The sequence below is a fragment of the Prunus mume genome, linkage group LG1 (genome assembly GCF_029339155.1).
Source record: "Prunus mume cultivar Tortuosa linkage group LG1, ASM2933915v1, whole genome shotgun sequence".
NCBI classification, from domain to species: Eukaryota; Viridiplantae; Streptophyta; class Magnoliopsida; order Rosales; family Rosaceae; genus Prunus; species Prunus mume.
Genome location: NC_142698.1, coordinates 18,905,308 through 18,921,402, shown reverse-complemented (window position 1 = coordinate 18,921,402; position 16,095 = coordinate 18,905,308). Strand labels below are relative to the sequence as shown.

General features: G+C 36.5%; 3 protein-coding genes across 4 annotated transcripts; 1 reads left to right on the top strand and 2 right to left on the bottom strand.

Moving 5' to 3' along the window:
* Window positions 1–1,498: 1,498 nt before the first annotated feature.
* On the bottom strand, window positions 1,499–7,818 carry LOC103318640 (transcription factor UNE12-like). 2 transcript variants are annotated; one of them, XM_008220044.3, is made up of 7 exons: window positions 6,809–7,818; window positions 6,284–6,382; window positions 4,164–4,280; window positions 3,410–3,475; window positions 3,180–3,245; window positions 2,611–2,688; window positions 1,499–2,206 (listed from the first exon to the last, which is right to left on the bottom strand). In XM_008220044.3, the coding sequence occupies exons 1-7, from the start codon at window positions 7,175–7,177 to the stop codon at window positions 1,976–1,978; spliced, it is 1,026 nt and encodes a 341-aa protein (XP_008218266.1). In that variant the 5' UTR covers window positions 7,178–7,818; the 3' UTR covers window positions 1,499–1,975. The 2 variants fall into 2 exon arrangements, with proteins under 2 accessions (XP_008218266.1, XP_008218265.1); XM_008220043.2 differs by having other exon boundaries at window positions 6,284–6,397; window positions 6,809–7,742.
* Window positions 7,819–9,784: 1,966 nt separating this feature from the next.
* LOC103318639 (Bacterial sec-independent translocation protein mttA/Hcf106) lies at window positions 9,785–12,947 on the bottom strand. Its single transcript, XM_008220042.2, has 2 exons — window positions 12,186–12,947; window positions 9,785–10,096 (listed from the first exon to the last, which is right to left on the bottom strand). The coding sequence occupies exons 1-2, from the start codon at window positions 12,513–12,515 to the stop codon at window positions 9,974–9,976; spliced, it is 453 nt and encodes a 150-aa protein (XP_008218264.2). The 5' UTR covers window positions 12,516–12,947; the 3' UTR covers window positions 9,785–9,973.
* Window positions 12,948–14,195: 1,248 nt separating this feature from the next.
* Window positions 14,196–15,974, top strand: MEF20 (mitochondrial editing factor 20). Its single transcript, XM_008220041.3, has one exon. It carries the CDS (start codon window positions 14,299–14,301, stop codon window positions 15,739–15,741), a length of 1,443 nt encoding a protein of 480 aa, XP_008218263.3. The 5' UTR covers window positions 14,196–14,298; the 3' UTR covers window positions 15,742–15,974.
* Window positions 15,975–16,095: the final 121 nt, after the last annotated feature.

Here is a 16,095-nt window from a genome sequence, read left to right as displayed (position 1 = left end):
CTTTGCCGCCCAATCAATGTAGGACTAGATTGTGGGATCTTGCCCAACAAATAAAAAAAGAAAAATAACATTTTTATTATTTATTTCTCTCTCAAGTTTCACCTTTTGGTCTTATGTTTAGAGTGAACCAAATTGAGCCAATGAGAGTTGGTTGAGTTGGTAAGACTCTCAAGTTTCACCTTTTGGTCTTATGTTTGGATTTGAGTACTTTTTAAATTGGTAAGGACTGGATTTGTGCATGAATGAAATTTTGTGTTGATTTGTCAAATTGCGTTGGCTCATCAAAATTTCAACTGCAGCTGGCTAAAGATGGGAGCTGGTCGATCGAGAAGCCAACACTTAAGAACATGAACAAGCAAGGTGAGCAAGATTGCTTCAGTTTTAACATCACAATAACTGAAGGGGTCCTTTGTAGCAGTGTTTATTTAAATGGTGTACATATTGATGATGGTTGTCATGTCGACAGTTGAGACTAGTGTAACACCCCATGATACAACAGGTGGAATGCTAACCAAGATATCTGAAGCCGATTGTGAAACTCGGAATCGATGTATAAATTGTAAATAGTTGAGGGCCTTGAGTGGAGAATTGAAAGGCAACCTTCCTCATAACGGGCTTGAAACCGCAATCCGGTTTTGCAATAAATGAATTACGATTGCTCTAACAGAGGAGGGAGAGAGAGAGAAGGAGACGGGGAGCAATAAAACGGAAGTAGAAAAGTTTTCACCGAGCTAACAGAGGGGTCGAAAGTATGCATTTCCGAGAAAGGTTTTTTAGATTTTAGACATAATAAAAATTTCATTTTTGGAAAAAGCCAAAGTTTTTTCAAAAAAGACAAAAAAATCACTCAACTTTCAAATCAAAGACATGCAAATGTATTGGATTCCTTAGGAAATCTAAAAATAAATCAGGGCATTTTTGTCCATTTTTGCTTCTTTTAAAATTTTTCTCTCTCCTTTTGCTTTTTCCAAAATGTCCCGAAGGATAACACCAATAAAGGCATTTGGAGATGATGCTCAACCCAACAACATCAGAAAACTGATTGTTAGACGTTAGAATAAAATTTTCAGATTCTACGACAGGCGGTTGAAACTCATTGTTTGTGTATGTACGGATAGAAAATACATTTGTATTATTATTAACATATGGTTAATATGTTCTTTTTGGTATTTTATATTAGGGTAAATTAGTAATTCAATAAATAGTTTAGTAGTAGGGTGTGCTCAGTTAATTTTAGGGTTCATTTAGCAACACTAAAAAATAAATAAAAAGTGAACCAAATTGAGAGAAAATGTGACCATCTTTTTGATAAAAGATGTCATTTTCTACTCTTTCCGCCCAATAAACTCTCTCTTCGATAATGATTCAGCGAATTTGAAAAAAAATGACTCACCTCACTTTTAAAGAAAATAACAAACTCAATTCCAACAATATTATATATATATATATATATATATACAGATATATTTTTCTTAGAACCAGAAGCGTCCAACAAAACTTTATAAGACAAACAACCATTTTCTACTTTCAACTTGCATTAAAATTTTCTCAAAATACATCATACACACACCCCTCCATCCCTTTTAGATGGTCCCATATCCCATTATCCACATAAGGAAATTGAAAGAGCTCCCACCACCAACATTTTTGGTCACACTCAACTAACCCCACCATTGATATTACAAGAGGAAAACATCAAATTGGCTTTTGAAAATTCTTCCCTAGACTTCCTATGCCAAATACATCAAGTGCCTCACAATTCTACCTAGGCATGACAATCAGTCCCTTGTTTGACAAAACTCAACGAAAAAGAGTGAACAGTTGCAGCGACTTGATTGTCACTTCTAATGAGTTATAAAATTGACCAGACTACAAAATACCCACTGTCATGACTCTCGAGTAAAATTAGGTTGGGGTCCCAGAAGCGTGCTCGGAGTCGTTGATGGGCATGTGCTATTGCATATTTTGTTGGAACCTATGAAGAGGAGTTTGATTCTGGCTTGACCAGTGTCGTTGCGTCCGGTTGATGTGTCCGGAAGATCGCAGGGGCAAGTGATATTGGCATGATGCAGAGTGCTTTGGACTGAAGGAATTGCATGGCAGCTCCTACATCCTCCTCCATCAGCTTAGCTACTTGTTGCTCTGTTCCATCATTAGACCACTTCTCCCATGCTTGTTGATTGGTTCCTCCTTCAATGCCCTCTCCCTTCATTCCAAAAGTATCCAAGGTTGGTGGATAGTAACAAGAAACAGAAAATAGTCAAAATACTGTTAGACAGAAAGGGGAAGATTTAGTACATAGACTACTCTCATTTTTATCAGAATGGTTTTTACTTAAGGATTTCGGTAGGTTTTAAACTGTTCATCAAGCTTAATAATGATCTAAAGGAAACCTATCTCTATGATCCTAGCTTACTAATGACTATAATTATGTATATTGTCCTGGCATTATATATGTACATTTTTATAGGTTAAATGCCTGGATGAATATCATATATAGTACAGTTGATACATGTAAAAAATAAGCTACGTGCATAATTAAGTTGATCAATCCAAAAAATGCGCAGAGAAAAAATAAGATCAAGTAACAACAGGTTTGGGCTTGACTACCTCGACTGCTGATAGGGGTACATCAGCAACAAGCTGAGCCACTGCACCTGCTCCCCCAAGTCTACTCATGCTCAGTACCTGTTTCAGCATAAAGAAAATCAAATCGATTACCAAGAAAATAAATAAATAAACTACAAAAATTGAAGAAAGTTTTGTGTCCTTTGCTATTTGATTATGACTTCATTGAATTCTAGAGGTTCCAACCAGACAAAGTCATTTCAGGTTTGACAAAATAACTATTTCATATAAAGAAAGTCTCAATGCCTTTAATGATGCCTGGGCTATGCATCATGACTGGGACCTACATTGTGGTGAAGACTTTGGAAATTGGAAGACATTGGAATTTGGTACAAGTTTTTGAAACAATGATGAATTCAATAAAGACTTTTAAGCATTTGTGCAGAAAAAGGGTTTTTTATGAAGAAACATTTGATAAAGCATCCGAAAAAACTAAGAATTCTTTCAAAACTTTTAAGCTTACTTTGATTAGGAAATGCTAATAAACGATGCAGGAATTACAATAAATCATTTTGAGATATCCTGAATCTATACGAATTTTGGATAAATACCTTCACTTGGAGCCTTAGAAATTTCACGTAGTCCACAATTTCGTCAAGCATAGCTGCCCTATCTGTCTGCATAAAGATCACATAACGCGTCACTACATGTAAAATTTATATTTCAAAGGATAGGCATTTTCCATCATCATAATTGCATACTACAATATTTGAAATGATGAAACAAAAAAAATGCAATTCATCCTGGAGAAGGTATTAAATCTGCGCTGTAAGGCACTAACCTTGTTACAACTGGGTACCAATTCCTGCAAAGCCTTCATTCTTTCTGCAATTCTTTCCCGGCGTAACTGCACCAAGAAGATATATACATATATGCATATAACGTATGTTAGACATATGATTATCTATAGAATAAATAAACAGGCATAGGATATAGGAGTGTGGTATAATATCAAAGTCCTGATAATGGATGCCATGATGAAGTCTAAAGTGTTACCAGAGAAGCAGTTTGGTTATTACAAAACTAGTATAGCCCTCAATGCTAATTAGGGATAGGCATCTACTTTTATTAAAGAGCCTCTATGTTCACTGAAAGAAGAATATATGCATATGAGAACATATCGTCCATGTTATGATCCCACATGAGATATCAAGATTCTTTGCCATGAGAAAAGGTTGACTAGCAAATGCGTTTGTATCTACTTTATTATTTCCATATTGCAACCTATACCTCAGAGAAAAAGGAGTACACCATAGGAAACCACCATCAGAAACCTAGCCTTGAAGTTTTAGCAAGTAATTGTTGCTTACAAATAACAGACTCTACTTTATTAGTCTCAAAATAATTGCACACGCCAAAAGTTGTGACATTTTAATTCAAAATGTATGCAGGAGTGTCATCTTGAATTATCTTACTAGTCAAAGTTAAACAGAAGCAATTTGGATGTCTTCAATGAGAATGAACTAACCGCTAACTTTCAAAAAAAAGGAAAAGAAGATTTTAGCTTTCTCTTAAATATAAAAAATCTAGTTTACCCGCTCAGCAATACTGTGGGGATCTGTTGCTTGGCCACGTCTTGCTCGGACCCTTGGGCGGATGGCAGGAGGGTGATGGACAGCAGCAACTGGGCCTGGTGATGGTTGGCTATGAAACTGCGGCAACAAGATTAACAAATTATGACAATCCATACATCATAAGTGAAGATGAAAATCCAATAGCAAACATGTATTAGGTTTGAACTAAGGCATATATGTAATCATTCGATAATTGGAAGGTTTGAATTAAATACATTACTATGTTGGGGTCAAAGTCAGTACAGATATGTCAAAATTTAGCAGGACAATCAAAAGTTTTTTTATATAATGATGAGCTCTTAATCAGTAAAGATTGATTTCTCATTAAATCATATGTTGTCTAAATTTGAGGAAATTATGGCTGTAAAATAAGGTAAGTGAAAGCACAGCATAAGATACTATATTTCAGCTCTCGATAAAATTTTTGAATTTGGATTTCCATCAGATTAATCCTGACAGTCCATGGTGGAACACCATCTCCCAAGTCATTTCACATCTTTATCCAATTTTCCATTCAATACTCCATCAAATGCTTTACGAGGAAGAGATAAACAACAAAACATTGACGGAACTAAGAGCATCTCCAACCGATGTGCCAAACGTGCCACATAGACATTTAACAGCTAAAAGTAACATTTCACATCACTCCAACCGATATGTCAAAGCTGATGGAGAATGAAGGCCGGAGGTTGAGATGTTATTTTTGACATCCCAAAAGCAAGATGTCAAATGAATATTTTATTATTTTTTCTTTTCTTTTCTTATTAATTAAAAATGAATCAACACTAAAATGTAATAAAGTAATAATTTAATTTGACATATCAGGTGGAGTGTAAAGCTGTGTAAGATGTCAAATTGCCACATCAACCATCAAATTTAAATTTGATGTTTGGTATTTGACATCTCCCTTGGAGATGCTCTAAGTTTTGACATCTAGTCGCGTACATTATTGTCATCAGCCTGTGTACATTCTTGGATGAGGATGACTGAATTTTTAGTTGGACAAGTCAAGATGTTTTTAATGTCAAGCAAGAAAAATATTCATTCTTTCTTTTTAGGTATTGGTCTAATCACCCAAAATTCCAAATATAAATAAATGAAACACAAGATTAAAATTTTCATGCCAAACTGACCAACTCTCAGGCAACTCTTAGAGCCATCAACTGAACCATCAAACAATTAAAAAATTCCAGGAAAAATGGAAAAAATATAAAAACAACTTCAAATTCAGGTCCCCAAATTCTGCAGCAAAATCTGCCTAAGTCTGTCTACTACAAGATTGGCTGAACCAACCGTATTAGCAAACATCACGAGAAGTCAAAATGTTGACAAAGTCAAAATGGTAGGAGTCAACCCCATGTGAAGGGACAGCAGGAGCGCATGTTCCCCACGCTCTCTGGCCACTCCCAGAGGCGCGTGCTCATCATAATTAGCCGTTTATCTTAGACTGACAAAGATTGCAATTAGAAAACGAAACTCGAAAGGACCACAAAGTCCCTCGGACGGCAGACCTCTCCCACACGTTCCAACAACTCACACGTTTATGGTGGCTTCTGTCTGTCGGATACTTCACTTTCTACTACAACAAGTGCCCCCACGCTCCTTAAAGCGCGTGCAGAACACATCCGTTACCTACTAGAGTTCTTAAACAAAGCCCTTGTTCGTTTCTTAAATTATCAACTGTACCCCTCACACTCCAAGGAGAAAGACTTCGTGATACAGGATAACACTATTTTACTATTCTAATTAATAATGCTATTATATGCGTGATAACACTTCTACATAATATAACATTATTATTTGAGAATAACAAAACAATATTAACCCCGTTGCAATGAAGTTTTTCTCCCCTCGTATACAGAAAAACTTGTATGAAATAAGAATAGCACACTATCCCCGTCCAATCGAACTATGTCAAATGAAAAAGTTAGCAGGCATGAGATTGTGTGATTGCCTAGGATAGCAAACGTTAGACACACTTCAAAGTTCAAGCAGCGGGATGTCATGTCATGATGATTCTATTTCTACTAATTAAAAGAAAGAAAGAGGTCAATTTCGTCATTATGAAATGTTGAACTTACCTGGTGAGGTTGCGGAGGGGGTGGCGTTGGCCGGAGTGAGTGATTTTGCAAGTGTCCAAACGCTGGAAACAAATTTGTCATATGAACAGAATCTCTTTCCTGCCACACCGACAACTAAAAACCATGTCAAATTCGCCAAATTAACCTTGCAAAACCCTTCATTTTACAAGCATATCCATACTTGTTCACTGGTTCTCAACTCTCACATCCAGAGAAATAAATTGATTGATTCTAAAATTCTCCCAAAAAAAGTACAGAAAATTAAGAGAACAAAAAGAAAGAGATTCTGAAGTTTCAATTTCCAAGGAAAGCTGACTGAAACTGAAAGGGGGCAGTTTTTTCTTCCTCCATATCTAATACTTTCTAGCAGCACAGCAAAGGAATTTTTCATGGAAAACTCCACTTGCCCAGGAATGGCAAGCAAATCCCCATCCATCAAACAAGTAGAAAACTTGAGAATTGACATCCTAATCTTAAAAAGAAGAGAGAAAAAAAAAATCAAGATAAAGTGGAAGGGAGACTTACATTCATTGCAGAGCTGACAGAAGCAGAAACATTGGAAGTGTTAATATTGTTATTAGTATTGGCTTCAACTTCTTCTCTCAGTTCTCTGAACCTCTCTTGCCCAATAAACCCTCCCTGCTCCAAATTTAACCCCAGAGGCATACCCATCCCCATCCCAACTCCTCTGTACCCTCCACCACCAGAACCACCACCACCACCACCAGCTGAAGAAGACCCACCAGAGCCTAGCTGCAGCACCATGGGCATGGACCCCACATCTCCGTATCCACCACCAGCTGAGTCAGCACCACCAGTACTATAAGACGGTGGCACAGCCAAGATCTGCTCAAAGAAATCGTCTCCAAGTCCCTCAGGCGGATTTCCCGCCATATTCCACCAACTACTTTTTCTTTTCCCCCTTACTGTAATTGTTCAGAGAGTTGTGCAATTTACAGTAAGAAAAATGAAGACTTTGGTGGACAAGGAATTAAAGCTGGGTTCTTGAGCCCCTTCGAGGGAGAGAGAGAGAGAGAGTGTGTGTGTGTGTTCTCTGTTTATTTTATTTTATGTTTATGCGAAGCATTGGGTTTTGGGAACACTGGGAGGGAATTTAAGAAGTGGGTTTTGGGGTAGCCAAGTAAGAGAGAGAGAGAGAGAGAGAGAGAGAGAGAGGAGGTGTTGGTGAAATGGGTGTCCTCAGACCCGATAACCCGGAAATGGTATTGGGGATTTCAAGAGGGTTGGGTTGAGCTGGTTTACAGTAGATTATGGGTTGTGGTTGGAGTTTTTTGGTTTTGAAAGCAAGAAAGAAAGAAAGAAAGAAAGTGCGAAAGAGAAGAGAAGGAAAGGTGAGAGAGAAATAAGTGCTTTCTGAAAACCTTCTCTTTTTGGGTTCTGAATTCCTTTGCTTTTGGGCTCTGAACTCTGACTTGGGTTGGGAAATTTGTTCGTGCGTGACTCTGATTTATGGTTTCAACTTTCAACTTATAGAGACACACACACACACAGAGAAACAGAGAAAGAGAGAGAGCAATCAGCAAAATTTGCAGTCTTTTTCTCAAATATGCAATCGTGGTGGGACTACTGGCATTGCCCTACGTGCTGACAAGACAAGAGCTCTTTATGTTTTAGCTTTCCATTTTTTATGATAACAAGATTTTAACTTAAACTAGAATAATTACACTAAAGGGTCTATAGTTCAATTAAAAATGATCTTGACTTGCGTATAACATTTTAGTTGAGTGTGTTTGTGAGAAATTTCTCTTCTCTTTAGTTTAGATTATAGCGTGTATTAAAAAAACTAGTATAATTACTAGTAAGGTTATTATTGGCACTGCATTTTATTTTTTGAAATTTATTTATGAAATTCAATTCAATGATCCATAGAGAGAGAGAAGATACTTTGTATTTTTGTTATCCGTTTTTGCTTCGTGTTTTATCTCTCATTCTCTCACCAAAACAAGAAATACTTAATTAGGGTAGGGTTAGGGAGCCTACGAAACGAAACTCTACCTGATTCCCAAAAGGCACACTATCTTGCATCAAACCAACAAAAATAACCCCTCCTCAGAAGATAAAAAATAAAAAATAAAAACAAGTCCCTAATCACACCAGATTTGCATCATCCAACTTTTTACAACCCGAAAATCAGGTTTTATGTTTTGTACACGTCATTAAGCTTTCCATAATTGGGGTCATCCATCCCACTCAGTCCTTTTTTTTTTTCTTTTTTTTTTTAATATAAAAAAAAGGCCTATGACTCCATGATTATGATTATTTTTAAAATTTCATCTTCTCTAACTCTAACTCACTCCCTGCACGTCTTATGAGGATAATGGGGGTTTCTTCTTTCCTCGAATGCGACAGCTTTCATTTTTTCATCCAATCTATAATTTTATTTTATTTTATTTTAAAGAAAGAAAAGGAAAATAGTGAAATTTAAGTGGGCCATAAACTTGGGTTTGAAAAATTGATATTAATCAGTAGCCCAAATTGAGATGTTGACAAAAAAAGAAAAGAATAGGGCTGGCTGGCTGAGGGCTCGGGCCTAGCTGACTAGTGAGATTTTTCATTGTCCATCCATTGCATCTCTCAAAACTCTAAATTAAATACACAACAAAAGGTTGCTATCTTTCTAGTTTTTAATTCTTTTGCCTTTACTGGGTCGGTGCTCTTTGTTTAGTTAGTGGAGTTGCTTTCTTATAATTCAACATAAAAATGATCTTAGCCCTTCATAAGGTACCTAAATCACAAGATTTAAGCCAGAAACTGAGGGAAAAAAAGTTAATTAAACCCCAAAATATTACTCTAGTGCAATTTTTATTGTTAATTATGCCTTGTTTTGAAATTACTTGAGTATTTCACCACACAAAGGAAAAAAAAAAAAAAAAAGTAGTGAAGTCGGGCACAAGGATAACAACCCCATACATATCATTAGTGCATCATAACCTGTTATAATTGCATGCTTTTAGATTACTTTTGAAAAATATTGTATGATTGAGCAATCAGGGCAAAAAGCATATGATATAAAATTGTATAAAGCTTAAACAACGTTGACAAAGATTATGCATTTCTTGTATTAATTTACTTCTATATCTAATTTGAGCACCTGTTAAAGAGCTTGCAGAAGTTGCAACCAAAGAATATTAATAAAAGAAAATAGCTTTTAGAAATGATTTATAATTTTTAGTGCCATCTTCAAGGACCACCAATCCATTATCTGCAAAACAGTTTAGTGTTAGGGCTGCTGCTTACACTATAAGACACCTTGAATCTGCTTTAGGGAAAGTATCTCTCTCTCACCTCATTCAGAAGCTCATCTTTCTTATTTTTAAAGCAAAAAGTTTTTCTTTTTTCTTTAACTTTGTTTGGTAATAATTCTTTTCCCCCTCAATGAGCCTGACATGCAACACGACAACACAGTAGAAGGGAACGTAAAATTTGGATCATTTTTAAGAAACCAATTTGAGTTCAAGTCAAAGTGCAAAACTTGCATCCTTAACAAAAGAAAGCAGCTTTTGCTGATCTAACTTAGCAAATTCTTAATAGATTATCAGTGCAGTGGTAAACATACAGTTCCAGAGGAAAATATTCCACATAATGATCTGTATTAAATCGTGATCTTCTCCTAAACTTACAGCACAACAAAAAATTGAGAATGCGTCGACTGAGGGATCACTACAACCTTTATGCATTTTCCTTTGAGCTTGAGACCTTGACTTCTTGTTTTTCTTCTTCACTCACAGCTGTAGGTGTCTCTGTGAGTGCCTCAGGTTCTTTTTTAAGCTCTGTCTCAAACTCCTTTGCTGCCTGCAAGATTTACAGAGGAATGATTCAAAATACACTCTTATGAGGAGCATGGAAAGGAAGCCGGCCCAAATGAGATCATTAGACATTAAAAAATCACTGTGTTCAAGATTTCAAAGTCATTCCATCATTCACTTATTCACGCACATTGATAGAAAGTAGCAACATTAAAATTAGTCTTTTACTTTCCCCACCCTTTTAATAACATTTTTAAATACAAAAGTTACCCTCAGACAAAGTTACATATAAGGGGGGGAAAAGCCTTTAAAATGCAAAAAGAAGCTTTATGCTTATGGTTTAGACCTTTTTTTTTTTTTTTTTTTTTTTCTGGGAATACTAGAGGGTGTTGTGTTTAGTGACCATCAATGAATTACATACTGCTAACTGAGTTTAAAGTTGTGCCACATAATCAACTATTTGATGTCTATATGCATCCGTCTACAGTAAATACAATATTGAAGGTTAGGTAGGTAGATTATATGAACTGGAAAGCATGGAGGCCTAGTCGCTAACTGAAAGAAGGTGCTTCGCAAGACTGACTTCTCCACCTTTCTTTTTAAGTGAAGATGTTTTTCTGGGAGTTATTTTTTCGTTTTTATAAGAAAGAAATAGTTCAAGTAAACGGGAGGAAATGAAAAGACTGAGATGAAAAAGAGTGAATCAAACCAAAAATTGTCAAGTTATGTTGCAATGACCATCTCAATTTGATAAAATACTGCATAGGCAATTGATGGGACGCATTTTCTTTCACCTCCCCCTGAACCCCTAAATAATACAATCTGACCTGTAAAAGTTTTGTAATTCATGTTGCTCCCTCCGAAGAAACAATCCTACAGCTACCAGTGGCCATTTGTCACTCTATCCCGTATTAAAGAAAACTAAAGAAATTTGTAGTATATAGATCAATGGAACAAGATTCACCAAATATTCTCTGAAGATGCACTATGTTTGGTGAAAAGGAGGGTTGGATACAATAGGAAAAATGGGATCAGTAATCTAATACTTATTTTTTGATAAGTGGAAAAAGGGGATGATGAAGAGGAGTGTGTTTTTCCCCCCTTAATCTTGGTATGAATAATGAAAGGAAAGGAGTACCATTGCTCAGGTTTGATATTGCACATATTAGAAGGGAAGTGCTAGAATCTTCTTGTAAAATTATAATTTTATTTGTTCCCATTCCTAAATCCTTTGTACCAAACTTAGTGTTATGGCATATCCAGGGCTGGGAGGGTGTAAAAATAATGACTTCCCTTCATTTTTGCAGTTACACTAACCTTTGTTATAATATTGAATAGTGGAGAAGCTTCTAGTTTCTGTGTCATCTTCTTCCTAGTTCTCTTTTGTCTCTTATATTGAGTGTAATGGAGTCGGAAAGATTTATTACATAGACCAATATTGTCTATATTAGTGTCATTACCATTTTGAACACCATATTATAACTTCAAAATTTCTACCCCAATACCGGAACTTCTAATGAAAGCTACCTTAGACGAAAACTATATGTCCTGCATTAAAGGATACTGTAAAATCTACTATAACTGAGAGATTTCGTAGTTTCTTTCTACAATACAGGAGGTACAGGTTGTAGCGATACAATTTCCTTTAGACCCCAGGGGAGGTGGTGTAATTTAACCAAAATAGAAGAAGCATAGGAATACTATAAGGGGACAAAATCCATCTAAAAGAAGAACCGCAAGAACGAATGCATAAAAATTGCTTTTAATACTTCCTCTTCTTACACATTTGAGTCTTTTCTCCAATCAATTAGAGTCCAGTACAAGCATGCGCCTTTATTTTTCTTTGTAATATTTCATTTGACTTTTCATTTCAGCTAGACAACATAGTCAAAACCTAGGTACCCAATTTTATTTTCCTCACTTTTCCCAGGAACTATAGTAGCAGTAGCAATTTCAAAATTTGCATAAGTTTTCTTAAGAGCAAAACCCTTATTTAGCTGAGTGCAACTGAAAGTTCTTGATTTTCTTCCAATTTTCATACACACAAACAACAATAACTACAAAAAGAATCAAATTGGCAATAAATGTCATCCATTCTCTAAAGAACGAAACAGATCCAGATAAAAGAAACCAACCTGTTGGAAGCTCTTGACAGTCTTCCCAATACTCTTGCCCACTTCAGGTAACTTCTTGGGTCCAAAAACCAAAGCTGCCACCCCAGCTATAACAACAAGCTCCGGCATCCCAAGACCAAACAAAGCGTTACAAGTGAGACCCTTCTTGACTCTTTCAGTTCTTGTTCTGGTTCTGGTCCTGCCCAGAACCAAAGCACCGCTATTGACCTTGTTTTTGTTGGGGAATAAAAAGGTAGTGGCATTGTTGCTCAAGAAGGTAGATTGGGATGATGAGAAAGGGAGAGAAGGTGGGGATCTTTGAGTGGACAGAGTAAAAGATGAGATCTCCATAATTGTTTTGAATTTTTATTTACTAGTCTTTCCAATTTTAGTTTATGGGTTTTCGAAGGTTTTGGAGTTCTCGGTTGAATTTTGTGCAGGCTGCGGAAGAATAGATAACAAGAAGGGGATGGTGGCTCCAGCCAAGAAAAATAAAATAGAAATAAAATAAGGGGAAAAGTGGGACCTTTGGATATTTATTTTGACCAATGACTTCCACATGAGCTACTGAAGTTTCATCTTTTGGCGATAAATACTCAACGATTATTGACTGAAATGGCCCCTTATTGCTCCAACATGTATTATTTTGGTTCATCAACTAAATTGAAATGAATTTTGGTTCATCAACTAAACTTCTCATTTCAATACTCCTTCAATTGTTCATTTAGTATCAATATGATCCCACCGTCAAATTCTGTGAACTATTCTGTGAAATCGAGGGATAAAATCGTAATTTTAGCTCAATACCATCTTCTAAAACCACCAAGCCACATGCTGAAACACATTCCCTCCAATCTCTGTTAAAAGCTCCCCCAAAAACTCCCAAATTTGAACCCTAGTTTTGCGATGTTGGAGATTTCAACGCCTAAGACAAGAGAATTGGATTGGCCAATGCTCTCGCCTAAACCAATTCGCACACTACGAGAGAATTGGTTTAGGGGTTCTCTCGCCTAAAATGTTTTTCAGCCGCAACGTCACCTCCGAAATTCTTCACCCTTCCCACATCAAATCTTACGGTGGGGCTTGCAAATGGGTTCTCAACATCCTCGTCAACCGGCTCAAAACAAAGTCCCAAATTGACCAAGATTATGTGGGGGGAAGAGGGGTGGAGGCTGAGAGGGGGCAGGGTGTGTGGGGGTAAGGGGGTGGAGGTTGAGAGGGGGGAGGTTGCAGGTTGGGATGGGAGGCAGTGTTTTTTGGGTAAATCTGTGTTCGTTTTTGTTTTTGGTAACAAGAGGGGCTAAGAGCCCAAACGGTTTGTTTTTGTGTTTCGATTACTTTTTTAAATTTTTTATTATTTTATTAATGTATTTATCTGATTTAATTTTAAAAAAAATTAATTTAAACAAAAGAGAAAAGTTTTATTAATTTTTAAGTTAATCTCAGCCAAAAAAAAACAGCCATGTGGGTGGTGGGATTCAATTTTTTCAATTTTCTTAAGTTTTATAATAGTTTCTTTTAATTTTAAATTATTTATTAATATTTTAATTAATATAGATAGTTTTATCCCTCAATTTAATGAAAATATTAATTGCCCTTAATAATGGGACCATTTTGATACCAAATGAAGAGTTAACGTACTATTGAAATGAAAATTTTAGTTAATATACTAAAATAATACTAGACTAATAGTTGACGGACCATCTCGGTTAATAAACCAATTCTCAAATTTTATTGAACAAATACAGAACAGATCAACCTTATTTTATTGAAAAAATTCTCAGCTTTTTAGTTTAAGTCGGCTATCTACTCTTTTTGTTTTTACAAATTTATAAATAAACCAAATCCTAAACATGTATTTATAAAAAAACCCAAGCACTATTTAAACATAGAAACACACTCAAAATTAACCCAAAAGTCAACTTTTTGGGTGTATTTATAAATGGGTTTTGAGTGTGTGTAATGATGGGTTTTGTGTGTGTTTATATGTTTAAATAGTGCTTGAGTTTTTTTATAATTTCAACCCCCATTTTGGGTGTTTTAGTGAAACTCCTTTTGTTTTTTGGGTCAACGGCTATCTACCCTGTTCAGTTGGGTTGTTTCTCCACTGAAGTTCACTTCCAAGAACTCTCACATGCACCATCTCCCAAGAGTCAGAGCTCTCTTTCTGCTAAACCTCAAGCTAAAATCCACCCACCAACTCAAACGAACCCATGCCCAGTTGATTACCAGTGGCCTCCTCAAATCGCCCACCCTTTATGCCAAACTAATTCAGCAATACTGTGCCTTATCAGACCCACAAAGCACCAACCTTTATGCCCATTTTGTATTCAAACACTTTGATGAGCCAAACTTGTTCCTCTTAAACACTTTGATAAGATGTTCTCAACCCAAAGACTCTATTCTTGTTTTTGCCAATTGGGTATCTAAAGCAACCTTATTTTTTGATGATTTTACCTACAAGTTTGTTCTTGGAGCTTGTGCTAGGTTGCCTTCAGTGTCAACATTATTAGCAGGCAGCCAAATACATGCCCGGATCATGAAACATGATGTCGTATCAAACATTTTGGTGCAAACTACACTGGTACATTTTTATGCTAGTAATAAAGATTTTGTTTCTGCACGGAGGGTGTTTGATGAAATGGCTGTGAAAAATAGCGTTACGTGGAATGCAATGATCACGGGGTATTGTTCACAAAGAGAAAGTGCTCGTGATGCATTAGTGTTGTTTCGAGACATGTTGGATGATGTTTGTGGTGTGAAACCTACTGATACTACAATGGTTTGTGTTCTTTCTGCGGCTTCTCAGTTGGGTGTGTTGGAAACTGGTGCTTGTGTACATGGTTATATTGAGAAGACAATATGGGTTCCTCATAATGATGTGTTTATAGGCACTGGTCTTGTTGATATGTACTCAAAATGTGGATGTGTTGATGGTGCTCTGTCCATTTTTAAGCGAATGAAAGAGAAGAATATCTTGACTTGGACAGCAATGGCAACCGGGCTAGCCATTCATGGTAAGGGAAATGAAGCATTGGAGCTTGTGGATGTAATGGAGGCTTATGGAATAAAACCCAATGCAGTGACTTTTACCAGCTTGCTTTCGGCTTGTTGCCACTCGGGGCTTGTTGAAGAAGGCCTCCATTTGTTCCATATGATGAAGAGCAACTTTGATGTCATGCCTCAGATGCAACACTATGGTTGCATTGTTGACATGCTTAGCCGCAGAGGATACTTGAAAGAAGCCTATGAATTTATAGTAGGGATGCCAGTTGAACCTGATGCCGTCTTGTGGAGGAGTTTGCTAAGTGCTTGCAAAGTTCATGGGGATGTTGCAATGGGCGAGAAGGTGGGGAAGAAGCTGCTCCACATACAGTCGGCACAGACTTGTGCGGATTTGACTCCAAAGAGTGAGGACTATGTAGCTTTGTCGAACATTTATGCTTATGCTGAAAGGTGGGAGGATGTGGAGATGGTAAGACAGGAAATGAAGGTTAAGGGAATTGAAAACAAAGCTGGTTATAGTTCAATTCAAACTTCTTCAAACCTTAGCAATCATGTCCTGGATGGATTGTAGTTTTGCAAGTCAGCGAAATATTGAGCTGGTAAAAAGACAACTGTTCAGAGTGCCCACACACTCTTCATGATTCAGAAAAAGATTCAAAGTTGAACCTCGTATTTACTTTCAAATTTTTCAGTGGTTAGAGGACTTCTTATAGATAATGCAAAGAGCAAGTGTACTGTATGTAAAGTGCATTTTATTATATTTTATTAGCAATTGAGGGTATCAGATCTTATTTTGGCCCATCAGCCTACAAGCCTATCATTTAATAAAGGAAGTGAATCTATCCCTCCTGATCTAATCATACCGATCAGGAATTATTTTTTGGATTTGTAGAGATTTCAAATGATGATGAATATGAAATGTAAA